At 47.4% G+C, this 18575-nt stretch overlaps 1 protein-coding gene across 4 annotated transcripts in view; it reads left to right on the top strand.

Annotated features, from left to right (window-relative positions):
• The window catches only part of CPVL (carboxypeptidase vitellogenic like), a 126635-nt gene that overhangs the window by 32361 nt on the left and 75699 nt on the right, over window positions 1-18575 (top strand). For all 4 annotated transcript variants that reach the window (XM_012926139.2, XM_058678141.1, XM_058678140.1 and 1 more), the window contains 3 exons: window positions 12004-12118; window positions 13042-13100; window positions 14703-14782. In XM_012926139.2, the coding sequence (XP_012781593.2) occupies window positions 12004-12118; window positions 13042-13100; window positions 14703-14782 (254 nt within the window). The remainder of the gene's footprint in view (window positions 1-12003; window positions 12119-13041; window positions 13101-14702; window positions 14783-18575) is intronic.

An 18575-nucleotide genomic window follows, 5' to 3' on the forward strand; every position in this document is an offset into this window, starting at 1 on the left:
GGCTGTGGGTTTCCTTCAGTTGTTCACTGGAAACCTAGCTGTGTGAGTGTTGTGGCCAGGTCATGGGCTATGGAGTCTAGTCCTTTGGCTGTAAGCTTATCCTGTGATGACTGCAGAGTACGTGGCCATGAGGCTGCTGCAGCAAGGAAGAGTCTCTGGGTGCGTGACATTCTATGGGAAGTGATAGATGAAGCTGCACTGGGAAGAGGGGCAGGGACGCACAGGTGGTGTCCCACCCTGGTGTCACCGTGTGGGAACCAGGCTGCTTCATTCCAGGACCTCCTTACCCCAGGCTCACCCACAGAGCCAGATCTCTGAGGCTTCCAGCTGTGAATTATGGGAAGAGAGCAGTGCAGGTGAAAGAGACAAATGAATGAGGGGGGTGGGGAGAACAGTGGACAACAAAAGGAGGCATGGCCCTGTTCATGTGACAGAAATATTAGTTCCCTGTCTGACACAGGAAAGCGTGGGATAGTGTCATCAGGAGGGAAATAATCCCTGGGGGTGAAAAAAAGAAAACAAACCCTGAAGGTAGAGAAAATAAGAGATCCAGGAAGGATGCTCTGCACTTGTAATATCCTCTGAGTAATTTTTTTGAGGGGATGGTGTTTCTCAAATTAGTTTTGTTTTCCTGTTGTTTCTGTGAGACTCCCCTGTTATTGTCTACAAATCAGTGCATAATAGATTCCAGAAGCTGCACTTGCTGTGCAATGGGAGTGCAATCTGCCAAATGAGTAGGCATTCATCAAGGGATAACAATTATAATGAGGCCAGTGGAAACGCTGTTGTTCAGTGAACCTTGTGGGCTAAGCAGTGGGTATCTTCTTGGTCAGTGCTTCCCCTGGCAAACAAATTAGGATGCAGGCTTTATAAGCAAACCGTATGACAAAAAGCAAACAGTCAGCCCCAAGCTCTGCAGCTGGAATTCGGCAGACATGGAACTTGAAACCAGGTTTGTGACCTAGTATTCTTTGCTCTTATCTGTCATCTATGTGATCATGGAAGGTACCAGAATATATATAGTGACTTAACTCAGCTTCTTGGACACTCTGGGATTAAAGTAAAAATAATTCTGGACATGTGGTTAATGTCTCCAAGTTTAAGTTTCCTTGTTTTAAAAAATGGTTACTATGACAATAGTTTTGAGATGAACGTGATAATTCAGTGATACCATTAGACTGTACCTGGTGTATCCTGAGTGTGGTTTTATTGTTCTTATTTCACTATAATGATTATTACTTTTGATATGAATAACACAAATACTGTATGGAGCCAAATCAGTCCCGATTTTGGAGGCTAAAAAAGACAGGAAATAGAAGGAAGTTTCAAGTGAGCACAGCCTAAATACCAGCCAGAAATGCAGTTTCATTGTGTTCAGGTCCCTGAAATTGGGACTTGTCACATTAAAGAAAGTGAAGGGACACAGATCATTGTTTTTCAAATCAGCATCCTTCTTCTTGAGAGAAGATACCCTGTGTTTGACTGTGTCTTGTGACTCTGGAAATATAGGTCATTTGTTGAATGTACTTAGCCAAAACGTGCAGATCAGAAGGCTCGAATGCCATGGAGTGCTATGCTAATGCATGTGGAATTAGACCCAGACTCCTTGTCTTGCTCTTCTGAACAAGCAGAATGGCCAAGATTCCTGGCATTTGAGTGTCATGATGGTGAACGGTCAGTATCCTACTGAGCAGGCGCCAGGGCCAGAATGTGGTGAAGCAACGTAAGGAACTTGGGAGCTATGGATGAGGAGGTAGGTGCCCCTCCCACAAGGTGCAGATCCTGTCTAATCAGTTGCCAGGAAAATCAAGCTTGCACTGGATTCGGTTAACGAAGCACATTTGTCCACCATCCAGGGAGAGGGTATGCACCGTGGACCACTCTGATACCTCTGACCCTGGCAGAAGGTGTTCCACCCTGGCAAGTGAAGAGCACGTTTCAGAATGTACATGGTAGCCAGCAAGATGGCTTAACCTGAGAGTGGGGGCCTGGAGTTCAGGCTGACTGGGGCTCAGCATGTGCTCTTAGGTAAGAGTCTGAATTTCTTCAAGAACAGGGTTAGGATGATAGCAGTATGGATTCCCAGGCTCGGTGCTGCTTGTCAGAAATACTTGGTAGGCTTTAAGAACATGATAGACCCTGTAGCTCAGCATTAGCTCATCTGCTAGAAATTCTGATCCTACAGATCAGCAGGAGGACCTCATTTTAACACGTTCCATAATGCTTTCAGGACTCCTAAAATTGGCTTGCCTTTAGGAGCAAAGACCTAGATGTTGGGGTGTTAGAATTCTAATCTCAGGTCTGCAATGGTCGCTGGTATAACTTGGGACAAGGCATTTACATGCCTGGGGCCTCAGTTTTCTGATATAGAAAGATGTTCAACCTGGTTGATTTCCAATGTTTCATTCAGTCTTACGTTCAAAGGTGCTGCTGTCAATCATCTTGCCTACAATGTGTGCTTGCGTCTGTTCCCTATGGAAAAAGAGAAATCAGGGAGTGGGTTAAAGAACATGCCCTTGACTTTGTAGCCTCTCTCGGAGTTAGCCTCCATGATCATCATGAGTGATCTGTGTGCCCTTGTCTGTCAAATGACCACAGCACTGTACGGCTTCCAAAAGCAACCTGCCATGTGGCGGTGGCCTTGGTCTTTTGAACCCCTCATTCAAAGGGCAGCCAGATACCATGCTGAGAGGACACTAACATGGAGGTGGTGAGCCACATGGAGAGAAAGTGAGGCCTCCCAGTCATTAGTCCACACACCCTGGGGTGGCATTCTTCCAGCCCCAGTCACGTCTGACAATATTGATTATGAGTTCGTGGAAGAACCTGGACCAGAACTCCCAGTCAGACTCCCAAACTGCCAGTCCACAGAAAGCGTGGGAGATAAGGGATTGTTGCTGTCTTTAGCCACAGCTTTGGAGAGATGTTATGCTGCATTAGGTAATTAACACACCCTCTTGTCTTATACTTTGGAGTGATGGCTGTGAGATCGTGTGACACCTGTCAGCCACTGCCTGAACTATGGGATGGAAATGGTGACTACCACTATAGTGTGTGTGTGTGTGTGTGTGTGTGTGTGTGTGTGTGTGTCTGCTGTTGTTCCACAACTTCCCCGCTCCACCATCACAGAGCTTTAGGCATTGTTCTTAAAGCAGCAAGCATTGTATTAAGCTTTGTCAGTAGGGGGCGCAGGAGGGACGCCACTTGAGCTCTCCTCCTCCTGGTCCCTCTCCTAGGTTTGTCTGTTTTCTCACTCTGGCTGCCCAGACTGTCAGTTTTTGTGAAGGAATCTCCAGTGACATTCTTCTGCCCCTGACCTCAGCTTTGTCCAGCTCACCACTTGATTGCTGCCCTTCCAACATGGACACACACATCCCAGGCCTTGCTAGCGAGCACGCCCCTGACAGCCTTACTTTCTCTGTAGCCTTCACACTGGTTTGGCCAGCTTGGAGCCATGCAACCCAGTGAACTGCCCAGCCACACCCGCTGTGGTGAGCTTTACAGCACAGCCTTGGCCAGGGCCCTGTCCCCATTTATAGGATTGCTCACCTGTGGTCCCTGACCTTCAGTCCAGAATGTTCTCCATCAGGTCCACATGAGGCGGGGAAAGGGGAAGAAGGGAGCAGGTCCCATTGGTGTTCCCTCCTCACTCTCACTGAAAGTCACTGATGAGGCCAGAGTGGTTCCTGTACAGGATTAGAGGTGAATGTTTGCAAGTCAGACATTTCACTAATGAAGAAGGAAAAATTACTGTGTTGTTCCCATCTTCTGATTGGAATCTAATGTACAGCTGCCCCACTCCTCATCCTTCTCCCCTGCCTGGGCAGGAGGCGTGGTCTCGGGCTCACCATAGGCAGGAGGTTTCTGGACCTGGAAGGGCCTCAGGAGCCCCATCAGGCAGCCTTCCTGTCTCAGCGCTGTTTTGCCCACAGGATTGCTCACCTTACGTCCTGTTGTTGGCACACGAGCATGTGTTGGTTCTCCAGGCATGTGACTGAGTACAACAGCCTGTCCTTCCAGGTTTCCTCATCCTTGGAACAGGAGATGAGTTAGCCCATCCCCTCAGGGCACAGTGTGCACGGAGCAGTGTGGATCAGACACCCTTCCTTTGCCCAGTCCACAAAGGCTGAGTGTGTTGGCTCATGTCACATATCTACTTGGTCGATGTGCCCTCTCCTGGGGTGAATGGAGCTTAGTTCTTACAGCATGGATGTGAGCTGGACAGATTTCAAAAGAAGAAAGGTAGAGAGTCTTCTACTGGCTCAGGTGACCAAGTCAGAGCTTGATCTGAGTCAGGGAGCTTGGGAAGGGTGAAGGGAACCGGAACAACACATCTGGAAAAGGGTGGGTATCTGGCACTGTGAACAAGTGGAAAGCCTGTGTCCCCTGCAAGAGTGCCTGTGTTTGAGTCCTGGCACTTCTCCTGAAGGCATTTAGGAAGCACACCAGTAGGTGGGAGCTTTCCCTGTGTGCTTCCTCAGTAAATAAACTAATTCCTAAGCCAGTGAGACATGAGTAAGAGATGGAGATATTTTTAAAAAAATCTAGGATGAACATTTGGCACAGTGGGTAAGATGCAGCTTGCAGTCCCACATACTGTTTCTGAGTGACTGGTTTGAATTCTGACTCCTCTGCTTCCTGTCCAGTGTCTTGTTAATGCACACACCCTGGGAGACAGCAAATGGTGGCTTAAGTACTTGGATCCCTGCCACTCCTGTGGGAGGCGTGGATTGAGTCCCAGGGTCCTGGCTTCGGCCTGGACCAGCCCTGGTTGTTGCAGACATTTGGGAAGTAAACCAGCAGATGGAAGAGCTGTCTCTCTTTCTCTTGCCTTTCAAATAAATTGACAGAGAAATCTGAAAGCATCAGTAATCCCTATGATGCTTTCAGTAAAGGAAGATGTGTGAGTGGTTGACCCTAACCACGCCAAGTAAAGTTCTGTTGAGAAAGCTAGACTGTCTGAAGCAACTTGTACATATATGTTAGGACCATGTGTGTGGAATTACAATGTCACTCCTAGCAATTGTGACTAGCAATTCTAGTCACAAAACTAATAGCCTTAAATTAAAAGCTCTGTCTTGATGAATACCGTTAGAGCGGCAACTGAAGTACCAGCCAAACTGGGATCTGGATGGTGAAAAGGGGCCCACTCTCACATACTTGGAGGGGATTGGAAGACACTTACTGGAGTACTCATGGCTTCAATGAAGATAGAGCCCATTACGTAAGCCAAGTAGACAATCAGCCTCTGCACACAGATTGGTGGAAAGGGCTGTAGCTCATTTACTAATTGCATGACTCATCCTGAGCTCTGTCGGTGGGTTCGTGGCTGTTGTCTCTGGCATTGGGGTGAAGGGAGACATCCTTTTAGCTTGGGGCTTGGAACAGGCCTGTCTGCTTTTAATGACTCCTTGGTATGAAACATCACCCTAACACGTGTGAAGGTGATCTGCCATTCTCTGGAGTCACCCCAGGTAGGCCCTCCGTGTAACATAGGTGAGATAGTCAAAAGATTTTTAAAAAATTGACATGATGAATAAAAAGTGCATGGATTTTTTCCACCAAAGGCCCCAAAATAACCTTGTATTTTAATTCTGTTTTCCGCATACCTTCAGAAGCAGCCTTGTGCAGTCATGTGACTGGAGAGTCCGGAGACTGACATATACTTAGTGTCTGCCTCCCACCCCACTGTGTTGATCTGTTGCTCCGGGGATGGGGGAGGGCTTGACACAGGTGAAGGCTTCAAGGCAGCCTCACAGTGTAGGTAACACGACCTGGAGATGGGTGATGTCAGTGAGTTTCACTTTTCTTGAATGACAATCCTTTGATACTGAGTAGATTTTCTCACCTTCACGGCAGATGCAGTAATGTGAAAAATTGTGAAATGTTCCGTAGAGTGTCGCAGGTGAAGGGACAACCCGCCTCCAGAAACACACCCAGCCGGCAGAGCGGCCATGATCATGAAATGGCCACCAGGGGTCGCCAGAAGAGCCGAAAGGGCTTCTGAGGCCAAGCCATGGATTGTTTTGTATTGGCACTTAGGGGTTCAGGTTAGTGGGTCCTGCGTGCTCCCACCTCTGTTGTGAGAGAGACTGCTCACTTGGATGTTTTGGATTCCTTTGTCCTTTATTTTTGATCATCAGTTCTTGCTACATCTTCTGACCTATGCCATTAACAGAGGTTAAATGTCTTTCTTCATGAAATATCTGACTTTTTTACATTACTCATATTTCAGGACTCACTTCAGGTGTTTACTGGTTAAGCCCTGTTTGGGTGCTCCATATAGTGTCCCTCCATTGCTCTTTCATGCTATCCTTTTTTTTTTTCTAGTTACTTAGTTATTGCCTGTCTGCCCACACCAGCAGACGAATAATCAGAGCTAACTGACTGAGGGGCACTAAGTGCTGTGCATGTACCTATGGCCTCTGATCCACACACCCCACCTGAGGAGACAGGTGTTGTTCCTACCTCCAGTTCTAAGCCGAGGATCCTGTGACACAGAGGGTTGATTCATGGGCACACATCTATGAACGCACCTTGTTGGCGCTCAGACCTTAACAGCCTGACCCCAGGACTCACACTGTCACCTGTCATGTGTTCTTCCTGTGCTGTTCATCCATAGGCCTAGGCAGGGCTCTGTGCTGGTGTTCAGTGTTAGGGTGAGCATTCAGCCAGATGATGGCTAAAGAGAAAGAAATGTCACAGCACATTAAGTAAATACAGACAATTATCTATAGACTATATTTTGGGGGAGAAAAATAAGGATTTATATGTAGCATATATGTAATATCTATAAAATGTATCATACATTTACGTTAGTGGACACGGAGAAGGGAGAAATCTGGAAGAATACGTATTTCCCCAGTTGCTTCCAGGAAACGTGATTGGTAAGGGAAGGAGGGTTTTAAAAAACCTTAATTGGGAAACATAAAATGTTGTTAAGGTAAATACTTGTTGGGGAGTAATCAGGGTGCCATGTGGGACCCATGCATTCCATGTCAGAGAAACAACAAAGTCATGGTGAAAACCTCTTACGTGATTGCTTATTTATCTGAAATGCAGAGTTGCAGAGAGGAGGAAAAGCAGAGAGAGAGAGAGAGAGAAAGAGAGGGAGAGAAAATGAAGAGTTATATTCCGTCTACCGGATTCTCATCTGTTGGTTCACTGCCCAGGTGGCTGCAGCAGCTGGAGCCAAGCTGATCTGAAGCCATAAGCAGGAGCTTGCTCTGGGTCTCTCATGAGGATGCAGGGACGTGGGCCATCCTCCACTGCTTTCTCAGCTGCCTTATCAAGGGAGCTGGACCAGAAATGGAACAGCTAGGGCTCAAATGGCACCCATGTGGGATGCTGGCACCTGCTATGTCATGGCACTGGCCCCACCCTCAAAGTAATTTCCATAATAAAAAAATTTTTAAAGACTTTTTAAAAGTTATTTAAATTTTTTTATTATGGAAATTACTTTTTAAAATTAAATTACTTTTAAAATTAAAATTTTTTTTAAAGTTAGGGAAATTCAGATCCTCTTATTTCATACATACTTGAGGAGCAGCTTCAGTTTGATCAGTATTTCTTTTTTTTTTCTTTCAAAAACCCACTTATTCTTATTGGAAAAACAGACATACAGAGAGGAGGAGATAGAGAGGAAGATCTTCCTTCCAATAGTTTACTCTCCAAGCGGCCACAATGGCCAAAGCCGAGCCAGTCCGAAGCCAGGAGCCAGGAGCCTCCTCCCGGTCTCCCACACGGGTGCAGGGTCCCAAGGCCCTGGGCTGTCCTCCACTGCCCTCCCAGGACCAGAACCAGTGCCCGTATGGGATCCCGGTGCGCCCAAGGTGACTACTTTAGTCACTAAGCTATCGTGCTGGGCCCTGATCAATATTTCTAAAGCCCTGAGTTTTATAACACTGTAGGTCAAGTTAGGTGGCAGGATGGCTTCATTTACATTTATTCTTTTCCAAGAAGAGGGTAAGGAATGAGAACAGGCTTCATATCTGTGGTTGAGAGCTGATTATGTTTCTTTAAAAATTATTTTGTAATCATTTCACATCATTATTATGAACAGAATTAATATTATATGACACAGTATACTGTTTAAGTCTGTGTGCTGTGACGCAATTGGCTGTTGGAGTTTCGGCATGTTTCTTAGAGCCTGACTTTTGTGTTCAGATGTCCATGAGCTAGCTAAGGGAACTTTCCAGACAAGGGTCATGTTAGTTCACAGGTTAGTTGGCTCATCAAAGTGGAAAGATGTTTGCAGGCGGTTTCCTTTCCAAACAGGCTTCTTCAAGGGTTGTTGAGCCTCACTCATGTGCTTCAGAGAAGTGCCCGCGAGGAGCCAGGTCAGCTGAGGCAGGAGGTGTGTGCCCAGATCTCTTCTCATAGAGGCATTCCAAGAATGCGGGGTCCTGTGCTTTACTATTGCAAAACAAAGATGTTTGCCACCCCCAGCAGCATTTGGCTTGACTTTATAGTGCTGCCTCTCAGAGTCACACTGTTTTTCTGAGAGCCCTCAGGCCCTGCTCATTGTGCCAGGTCACAGGAGAGGACGGAGCAGGGCAGGGGAGGAAGTGTGGAGATCAAAAGGCCTGGGGTGTCCAGAAGAACAACATCCCATTTATCTTGCAGATCTCTGTCCCCCATTCACAGCAGAACCACCTGGGAGCTCCTGGAGATGTGCAGTGAGGCTGGCCTGTGTCTCCCCAGGCAGTTACAGTCTTTGGGCCTGAGCAGTATTTTTACAAAAGCTCTTGAAACTATTTTTACGTGTGGTCAAGGCTGAGACCCCCCCCCCCCCCCGGCTTGCTTGTGGTTTACTGTGGCCTTGGCAGGTTCACGTGTACGTTAGTGAAGTGCGGGCAGGGTGTGGGAAGCTAGTGAATGCACGGCTTCTCCCCTACAGGTGGATGGGAAGATGTTCATCCACATCCCTGGTTGACTCACCTCTGATGCATGCCATTTGTTCCCATGGCCAAGTGAGTCCAGGGAGAAGATGGCCCTGGGGAGTGGTATCAGATAACAAGGAAGAGGAGGTAAAAATCACGTGTTTGAGCAAGAAATAAGCTGGGGATACAGGCAGGTTGGGACAGAGCTGGTTATGCTTATGAGTATTTCACACATTAGAGTCTATTGTTTCATATGCCTTTTCTCAGAGCCTTCGGGCAAGCCTGGGAAGGAGGCATTACAGCCATTTGCCCAGTAGAGAAACTCAGGGCAGGAGGAGACTGAGTGCCAGGGTGTCACAGCTACTGTGTGGCCAGGTAGAGCCAGGGCCACTTGGCTCCCAACTCCAGGGCTCACTCTGCTCCCTCACATCTTTTTTTTTTTAATGGTTTACGTATTTACTTGAAAGGCAAAGAAAGAAGGGGATCTCATACCTACTTGATTCACTCCCTAACTAGCTACAACAGATTGTTATGGCCAGGCTTACACCAGAAGCCAGGAGTTCCATGCCCGTCTCACACCTGGGTGGCGATGGTCCAGGCACTTGGGCCATCCTCTGTTGCTTTCCTAGGTGCATTAGCAGGAAACTGGGTGAGAAATGGAGCATCCAGGGTTTGCTCTGATGCTGTAATGCTGGCATTGCAAGTGGCAGCTGAATTTACTGTGCCACAATACTGGCCCCACATCTTCATTATTATTTTTTAAAAATAATTTATTCAAGAGACAGAAAGAGCTCTTCCATCCATTGATTCATTCCCCAAACTCCTACAGATTCTGGGTCAGAGCCAGAGCCAGCCAGTACCATGAGTACAGACCAGATCTCCTGGGTCCTGGGTGGCAAGGACCCAATTCCTGGAGCTGTCGCTACTGCCTCCGAGCATTTGCCCTGGCAGAAAACTGGAGTCAAGCACTGAATGCAGGCACTTGGAGATGAAATACAGATGCTTTAAACTCGTCAGAACGAAAATTGCCTTTGGCTTTAATTTTCGTATGTCAGCCTCTCAGCCAGCTCTTATTCTCATAGCTGGTTCATGGACATTTAAATACCAGAGGCAGGAGGACTACTTGGTGCAAAACTGACCATGAAGATACGTATCCAAGGAGCAAGGAAAACCAGCAAAAAAACCCACTTTCCCATTCTCATATATCTGCATGGTCTGCAGTGAAACCATTTACAAATTCCTAAGTGTTCAGCTGTTGTAGCAGGAGCGCAGGAGCTGACATGGACAGATAGGTTACTGCATGCCACCTGCTGGGCTTTAGGAAGAGCAGTCTCACTTCATCCCCACCACAGCCATACCGTGCAGGTGCTGTTACTGCTCTCCATCATACAGGTGGGACACAGGCCCAGCTTGCCCCACCTCTCACAACCAGTGAGGAGGAAAGCCTGGATCTGGGGACAAGAGTTTGCACACTCAGTCAGTTGTGCTGTGCTGACTCTTGGAGCAACAACCGTGCCTGAAGGGTGGCCTGTTTTCTCCCATTACAGTCATCATTTGTGTTCCTTGTGCTTTATCCTACACTAGGCATGGTCCCATGAGCTGCCACAGACTTTCTCAGTGCTCTTGAGACGGCCCCCTTGCAGCCAGTCTGTCAACACATTCTGTTCCACCACCTCCTCTGCCCCAGCCCACGGCAGTCTCCCATCCTTTGTGGGTGGAGCTGTTCAGGGATACCCACACTGACTTTCAGTGACTGGAGATGCGAAGCCCTTCTCTGCCCCACACTCTCCATTCCCCTCACCCTCGTTGTGATGGTTGAAACTCATCCTGTCTGCTCTCCCTTAGGCTTCTTGGGGGGTGGGGATGCCGACCACGTTCTCATGAGTTGATCTTGCTGTGTGACACAGCTAGCAGGTGGAGCCTTGCCCTCGGTCCTGCCCAAGACTCCTCAGTTGTAAAGCACTACCTGGCCACATGAGACTTCGCTGCCCTTTGTTTTGGGCTGAAGCAGTAGGATCTTGCTTCCTGAATCACACAGACTCATCGGCTAGTGAGCCATGACATCCAGCGAGGGCCTATGCTACTGTCTTCTGAGCTGAGTTCAGGCCGAGCAGAGCCTCTTGCCAGGGGCCCTGCCAGGTATGTGGTAAGGCTGTGCTCCCCGACACCTGGTTCTTCCTATCCTTGTCATGGGGATTTGCCCCTGCCCTGCCTCTCCATCGGCAGCCAGCTCCTTGGCCCTCCTCGTGCCTGGGTCCTTCCCAGCCTGCAAGTCCTGGCTTGGCTCTCACAATGTCAGTGACATCTTTTCTGCTGCCCCAGCCTGGAGTGATCCTCTCCACTTCTGCACTCTCATGACTCTCATCACATCCCCCTATTGCCATTTCCCTTCACTCATCATCATATGTATTCATTTATCCACTGACTCATTATATATTCCACGTTATTAAGGCTTCTTGAGAAGCCTTTTCTTTCCTCATTTTCTGCACTACCACGTATGTAATCCTCAGAGTTGTGCCTGGCTCTGCTAGGTACTCAACAAACATGTGTTAAATGAAAGAATGAAGAGGCCCGTGTCATGGAAGTGACAGTGCTGCTGGGGATTGGTTCTCCACATGGCAGTCCTGCCAGCAACTCTCTGGTTGTTGCCCCACATCTGCTAATAAAGGCACTCCTTGGGAAGGGTTTTCTTGTTATTTACATTGACTGAATGACTCTTTAATATCTCTGTCTCAGCTTTCCACAACCCCACGGTGAAAGAAGCTGCTCTGGTCCCTGTGGGCACTTTTTTTTTTAAACACAAATAACATCTGAAGGGCAGTTTGAAAAGTTGAGTGGGGGAAAACTGAAGAGAATGGATTCTTTGTTGTGCCTCTGTTGGGGATGGATGCTCATGTCAGATGGATAAGTCCTACCCTAGATGCACTTCCTAGGTGGAAGTAGATCCATGCAGGGACTTGGTTTCGGGGGCAGAGTGTTGGCTAGGGGCTCCGAAGGATTGCTGGGGTTTAGTCAAGGTCTTAGAGAATAGAGAGGGCTTGAGACAGTTTCTTGGGGCACCACTCACAGCCTCAGGAAGGAGAGGGTCCTGAGTGGTCACTGGTGTCTCTGTTCCCTCCAGATACAGCCAGAGGATGCCCCAGTAGTTCTCTGGCTCCAGGGTGGGCCAGGAGGTTCATCTATGTTTGGGCTGTTTGTGGAACATGGGCCATACATCGTCTTGAAGAACATGACCTGTAAGTATTGCCTGTTTTCCCATGGGAAATTCCTCATCCCAGCCTTGTATCTACTACCAAGCCATCTTAAAGTGACCGTGGGGCTGCTGGGAATAGCTTAGCAGTTCCACATGAGAAAACCATGCGTTTCTGGGAACATCTGTTCCAGCAGGAGGCACCAGTGGAGGATGTGTGGATGGGGCCTCTTGCTCCTAGGCAATCTGGGGGAAAGGTTGTAAGCTGTTTTCTCCAACTCTGCCGCTGACTCAAATATCCTCAGCTTACAGAGGCAGTTGCTGTTGATTATTATTCAGGAGAAGTCTTGCCCAGGACTAACGGGTGGAATAATACCCCCAGATTCTTCACATGAACCCAACAACAGTTCATGGTTCAGTCACTCTAATGACCTGAGAGTGGGTTGATCCTAACTCTGTGGGTGGAGGGAGAGATGGAGAGTGAGTGACATCTGGTGTCACCCAGGGTTACCGCCACCCCTGTTTTCACTTTGGGGAAGTTGTTTACTTTTCCTGCATGAAGATTTGGAGTGTGAGCCTGGGTGTGACTCAGAATAGAAGCTTCCAAACCAGTGTTGTGGAAACTGCTGCTTTCCTAGTCAGATGGGAGGAAGAGGATTCCAGAGTGTGGGACATCAGGGTGGAGTTGTTGGATGGAACCCATGGGTAGTCTTGGAAGGCATTTCTTCATGAACCCATTGCCTGATGTTTGTCCCCAAGCATACTCCTGGATGTGGAAACCCTGTGGTCTGGGATAAGAAAAAGGAGGTGGGGCGGGGAAGGGATTGCTGTAATTGTTGCTGCTGCCAGCTATGAGGATGCAACAAGGGTCAGAGGGCAGGTGGGTGTGCTGGGCTCCTGAGCACAGCTGAGCCACAGGGGAAGACTTTGTGAGCTCCTCTGTCTCAGACCCCTTCTCTCTTTGAGCAGTGCGTGCCAGAGAATTCCCTTGGACCACCACATTATCCATGCTCTACATTGATAATCCGGTGAGTGTGGCATGCCCCCAGGAATGCCCTGGTTGATCTCTTTTATCTTCCTTATTATTGATGTTTCAGTGACAGACCACCTGTATATAGGCAGTCCCATATGGTTATAATGGAACTGGAAGATTTCCTGTTGTCTAGTGTTTTTCCCATTCCTTTGCTGCATAAACATTTCCCATTGTGGTGCAGTTACCTGCATTGTTCAGTACAAGAACATGTGCTAAAGGTCCACATGCCAGGAGCAAAAGGCGATAGTCAAGGAGCGTGCTGGGCCGTGCCAGCTGGATGCTTGTGCCTGCACTGTTTTATGGTAATCCAATAAACAATTCACCCGAGAACACATGTTTCAGAACATATCCTTGTCATCAAGTGATATGTGACTGTGCATTCAAATCAACTGCTTTTTTTTCATTTTGAAATAGAATTTAGTTCATCAAATAAAAATCATATTGCCATGTATTTTTTTTATTAACATGCACCATCATCTCAGAGCTTGAGATATTTTTCTTTTCCCTTTCTTTCCTCATTGTTAATACTCTGAAATGGCCTGTTCACTGAGTTTTAATCCTCATCAGGGTAAGGATTATTTTCCACTTGCTGGCATAGGTTCCTATCAGATTATTGTCTAATATCAGAACTCCTAATCTCTCAGAGTTCTAGATATAGGAGGTGAAAAATAGCCCCCTCTTATCTAGGTAAGCAGGCTGCCTCTTCTTGGAACAAGAAATGATGTTCTCCTTGCAAAGTTCTCCAAATTTGTCTTCAAAAGATACAGAGGAGAAAATTAATACCTGAGCAGGGGGAAGTCCACGCTGCTTTTCCAAACTCTGCCATGTTTTGTCAGCCACTTTTTCCCCTAGCCTGTAAATTGCCTATTTAAGTACAAGGAAATTAAATGCACTACTCTGTGGGTATTTAGAAAAGCAAACAAACCTCCTCCCCCATCTTTACGCCTGCTGTGGAGAGCATTCCTCAGAGGAGTCTCTGATGCAGCCTAGCTCCGTAGCTGCTGCTTTTGATTTACAGCCTCGTGGCCCATGAACTTCTGAGTACAAGGAAGCAGTCGTTTTAAAGTAGTCTTGATTATCTTAAAACCCTCCTGTCTACTGAAGATAAAATGACTTAATGACCATAATTCTCACAACTAAAGTAGAGGAGGAGGCAAAGGGAAAGAAGAGGAAAAGGGAGGAGGGGCAGAGACAACCCCCAAACAACTCCCTTCAGTCTCCAGCCCAGCAGGTTCCATCTTAGGCCAGAGTCACACATCGCCCAGGTTTCAGAGAGGAGACAGTTTAGGGTCACAGGGTCCAGGCAGAGGTGAATTCTGTTTTGAGTCAACATCTGGCAGGGTCCCCACCGAGGAATGAGGACAGCTCGACCTCTGACCTCTGCAGTGCTGATGTTCCACGGGGGCTTGCGAGGGGTGAGAGCCTTAGTCTCCTCCTGTGGGGATGACAGGAGGCCCAGGAGGTGACAGCAAAGCCCCTAAGGCAAAGGCTTGGCTTTGGAATCAGGTCCCCTTCTGCCTGGAATCCATCCCCAAACACCCAGGACACATGGGATTCCCTGTGTACATGCCTCTGTGTTCATTTGTTTCACCCATAGGTGGGCACAGGCTTCAGTTTCACGCATGACAGCCGCGGCTATGCAGTGAATGAAGATGATGTGGCAAAAGATTTATACAGGTACAATGCTCTTTCTCTTGGGCCTCTGCAGGCCAAATACTTTCCTTTCTCAACAGGACAATTATTACTGATTATTTTTTTTAAATGGTTGAGATAGCATTCTTAATAATTTACATCACAGGCCAGAGCTTTTAATGCTCTGCTAAATACAGAGTCCGACAAATAAAAGGACCACAGTTCATCAGCAATATAAGCCAGGGATATGAGGAGTATTTACATGAAAATGAATATTAGTTCAATTTTGAAGGCTGTTTGTACACCAGGAGTGCACAAGTACATGTACACACAGTTTCCATTTTGTTCCATTTATCATTGAGAATATTGCAAGCTGCCACCAGAGAAAACTCGAGGAGCAGCAGAGCATCCTGGTTGTGTTGCAGACCACTCCCTTCTAAGAAGCAGTGGAGGCAGAGCCGGAGTTTTCCACTGAAGATGACTTCTCAGCGCGTTCCGGCTGGTGCCTGCCAGGGTTCTGCTGCTGTTCTGAAGATGCACTTAGCTTGCATTTGCTGGGAGACATCTGCTCAGATAGCTGCTCCTCCTTTCCTAGGAGTCCTCTTTTCATCTCTCCTTCATGACTCTCCAAAGCTGAAAGCCTGGCTTGCCTTCTGACTTTTGTCAGATGAAGGAAAAATCTAACTTATTAGATTTTCTATGTCATTTGTGAGGGAAAAAAAGGAGGAAAATTGTGAGGGTGTAAGCCTGGTCAAGCAGTGCGCACTTAGTTTCTTCGTTCCTTCTTCTTGCATCCATCTTAGCTATTTTGGGTACATTCTTTAAAAAGTTGAGTGACCTTTTCTTACCACTAGATTTTTCCGGTCTATAAATTACCACCAGGGGTCATTTCCTGAGTCCCTTCAAATCACTAGGGCACCACTATGTATCCCAGGAACGCACTGAAAGTGCCCCGGTGGCCAGCCCCCACCTTCACTAAAGTTCAGTGGCTTCTGCTGCATCCTGGGTGAGCAAAGCCAGCCCACCCCCAAGTGTGTCTAACCTAAGTCAGAGCTTCTGACCACAGCTTTCAGCCTGCCCCCACCCCTGCCCCAAAGGTCTGTCTCCCTCTGTTGACCCACAGAATACAACAGTGTTCGTCTCCATTTGCATTTTGCACACATGCCAGGGTGTAAACAGCTCCGTGCAGTTTTCAGCACCCACACGTCAACCTCCTGGTGCAGTGCCTCGTGGAAATACGGAAGCCGAGTCCTCACAGACGGTCCCCCACTCCTTCCCGTGGGAACAGGACTGTGACCACTGCCATTACAGCAGACCCAAGCTCTCATTTAAAAGAGGACTTCAAAAATTCATGAAAAGTGGAATGGGAAGATGTTTCTTGCAGTGGAAAACATGATTAAATTTATTCATAGTTTTTTTTTTCCATAATAGGCAGACCCCATGAACTTTCAGGAGACCATTTGTATGCATTGGGTTTCAAAAACTTTTTTTGTACCAAAGTAAATATCATTTAGCTCTGTTTTCCAGGAGCTCTTTGAAGCTCCCCTTGTGTTACTCTTCTATTCCTCCAACTGGAAACGCACTCCTCCTCCAGCCCCAGCTCCTTTTCCGGCTTAAATCCAAACAAGCCCAGTTGTTAACTGAGCAGACACCCTGAGGGCAGAGGTCCTGGGTTAAGGAAACGCATCAGTCCACTAGCAGAAAGTGCCTCAACCGTTCTGCTGCTGCTTCCTTGTTTCGCCCTCCTTCCTCCCAAAGATTGGGACAGCAGCCAGTGGCCCCACATGTGGGTGTTTGCCACTGACTTATGGCCCATCTCCTCTTGCCTGACATGTAAAGAGAGCTCATTTCAAAGCATCCATTGTTTATAGCTGTCTCAGTTCTTTTTTGCTTCAGGCTCTTAGAACTGAAAAATAGCTCATCAGTGCTCATCCCATTCTTCTCCTTGTGTAACTCAGCCCCAACCCCAGGGTTCCACATTGGGATTTTCAATAAGAAGATCCCTTTGAAGCCTGTGAGTGAGCTTCTACAGGTGTAACGTTCAGTCTTCCATCTTCTTTGGAAAGCTGTGTTTCTTCTCCTGACCATCCAGACTCTGTGACTGTTAACACAGCACCTGGTCCTGAGAAGGTGCCTTTGCAGACACATTTATGCTTTCTTTTGTGTTTAGAAATGAAACACTCATGCTAACATGGTGTTTACATAATAATTTCATCCTTTGCTTCTTATTTGAAATGGGCTGTGAGGCTGCAGAGCCACTGGCTTAGGAAAAAAAAATACTGAAAAACCATTATTTTATTATCTTTGACTTGGAGTAGACCAGCTGGAGCTGCTCTCCTCCTCCTGTTGATGGGTGGCCCGACATGTGCAGAGTGCTGTTGTCAGTGCTGACGACATAACAGTGCACAGTGCCTGAAGGGCAGAGGTCACCTGGGCACCTAGCAGTAATGAAGTCACAAGAGAAAATCCCTAGCAACGAGGGACTCAGGAGTGACAGAAAAGGCCCCTAGTCAATGGCGGCAGTCTTCCCTGCCCCAGTGTTTGGTACCTATCTCAGCAGGTGACAGCTTTTAGCTGTCCGTTGTGTCCAGCAGCTAGTAACCTCTCACTGTCCTGACTGCCCGCTGCTGCTGCCTCGCAGTGTATTTAACAAACCCAACCCTACCTCCTCTATCTGAGCACTCTGCAGAATTATTTCAGCACCGTGGCATCCATAAGTTGATTCCCTCTACCTAGAGCCCCTGCTCTCTGAGTGCCTGCCATCCAGTCATGCACCTGATCCAACTTTCTTAGCAGCCAAGTGGGGGTGCTGCTGTAGTTCCACTGTCTGTGCTGGAGTGTGATGGGAAATGACGTTTGTCTAAGTGAAGTGGGTGTCACAGCCAGGCGGGTGCTGCGATCCACGCAAGACAGAGAAGACCATGGCCCGGATACTGTCCGCGTGGGACGAGTGTTTAGAGGCTCCCCTCTTGTACCACCATGGTCTCTGTGGCCAAGGCACCTCAGTCCTCTGTAGCTCCACCTGCTCGGTGGGTGCTTGCCTGGGGTTTCTGCTTAGGGGAATCACACCTCCATGCTGCTGAATGTCCTTTGTGTGGACTGTGATTCTGACTCCCTTAGTACTGAATCCCAGTGCTGACTGAGAGTCTACAGGACCTGGTGGTCCCTTCCCGCCTCCCCACCTTCTCCGCCCTGCATAACCCAACTTGCTTTTTCAAAAAAAAAAAAATGATCTGAGGAATACCTTCCTCCTAGACATTCTTCTCTGCTATCCTTTTGTGGATCTGTGAGACAAATCCTTGGCATCCTGCTGCAACGTTGCCAAATGCAGCTGTCTGGCAGAGGGCTGCCGCTCATGCTAGGTGGCTTTTGTACCTGCTTGGAGGGCACGTGTGTGTGTGTGTGTATGCATGCACACACTCAGGCACATGCACATACTTGCATGTTGCATAGTGTGTCTTTCAGCAATTCTGTCTTTAAAATTTGAAATTTCAGGGGAACATGATTCTAGATTCCAATTTTACAGTAGATCCTTACCATATAACAGGCATTGATTAAAATATAATTAAATGAACAAATGCCTTGGAAACTTTATAGCTACAGAATCTTAACATTTTGAAGTCAGAATTATCCTGAGCAATTCTTTCCTGCAGATAAGTTTGCCAGATAAAGTAAAAATGCCAAGTTAGATTCAAATTTCAGATAAGCAATTCATAACAAAAATTTTTAATGGAAGTCTATTCCATGTAATATTTGGTACCACCATGACTGTAATATTTTTTTTCATCTGTAGTTCAAATTTAATTGAACATTTTGCATTTTTAATTTGCTGAATCTG

The sequence above is a fragment of the Ochotona princeps genome, chromosome 20 (assembly GCF_030435755.1).
Source record: "Ochotona princeps isolate mOchPri1 chromosome 20, mOchPri1.hap1, whole genome shotgun sequence".
Taxonomy (NCBI): Eukaryota; Metazoa; Chordata; class Mammalia; order Lagomorpha; family Ochotonidae; genus Ochotona; species Ochotona princeps.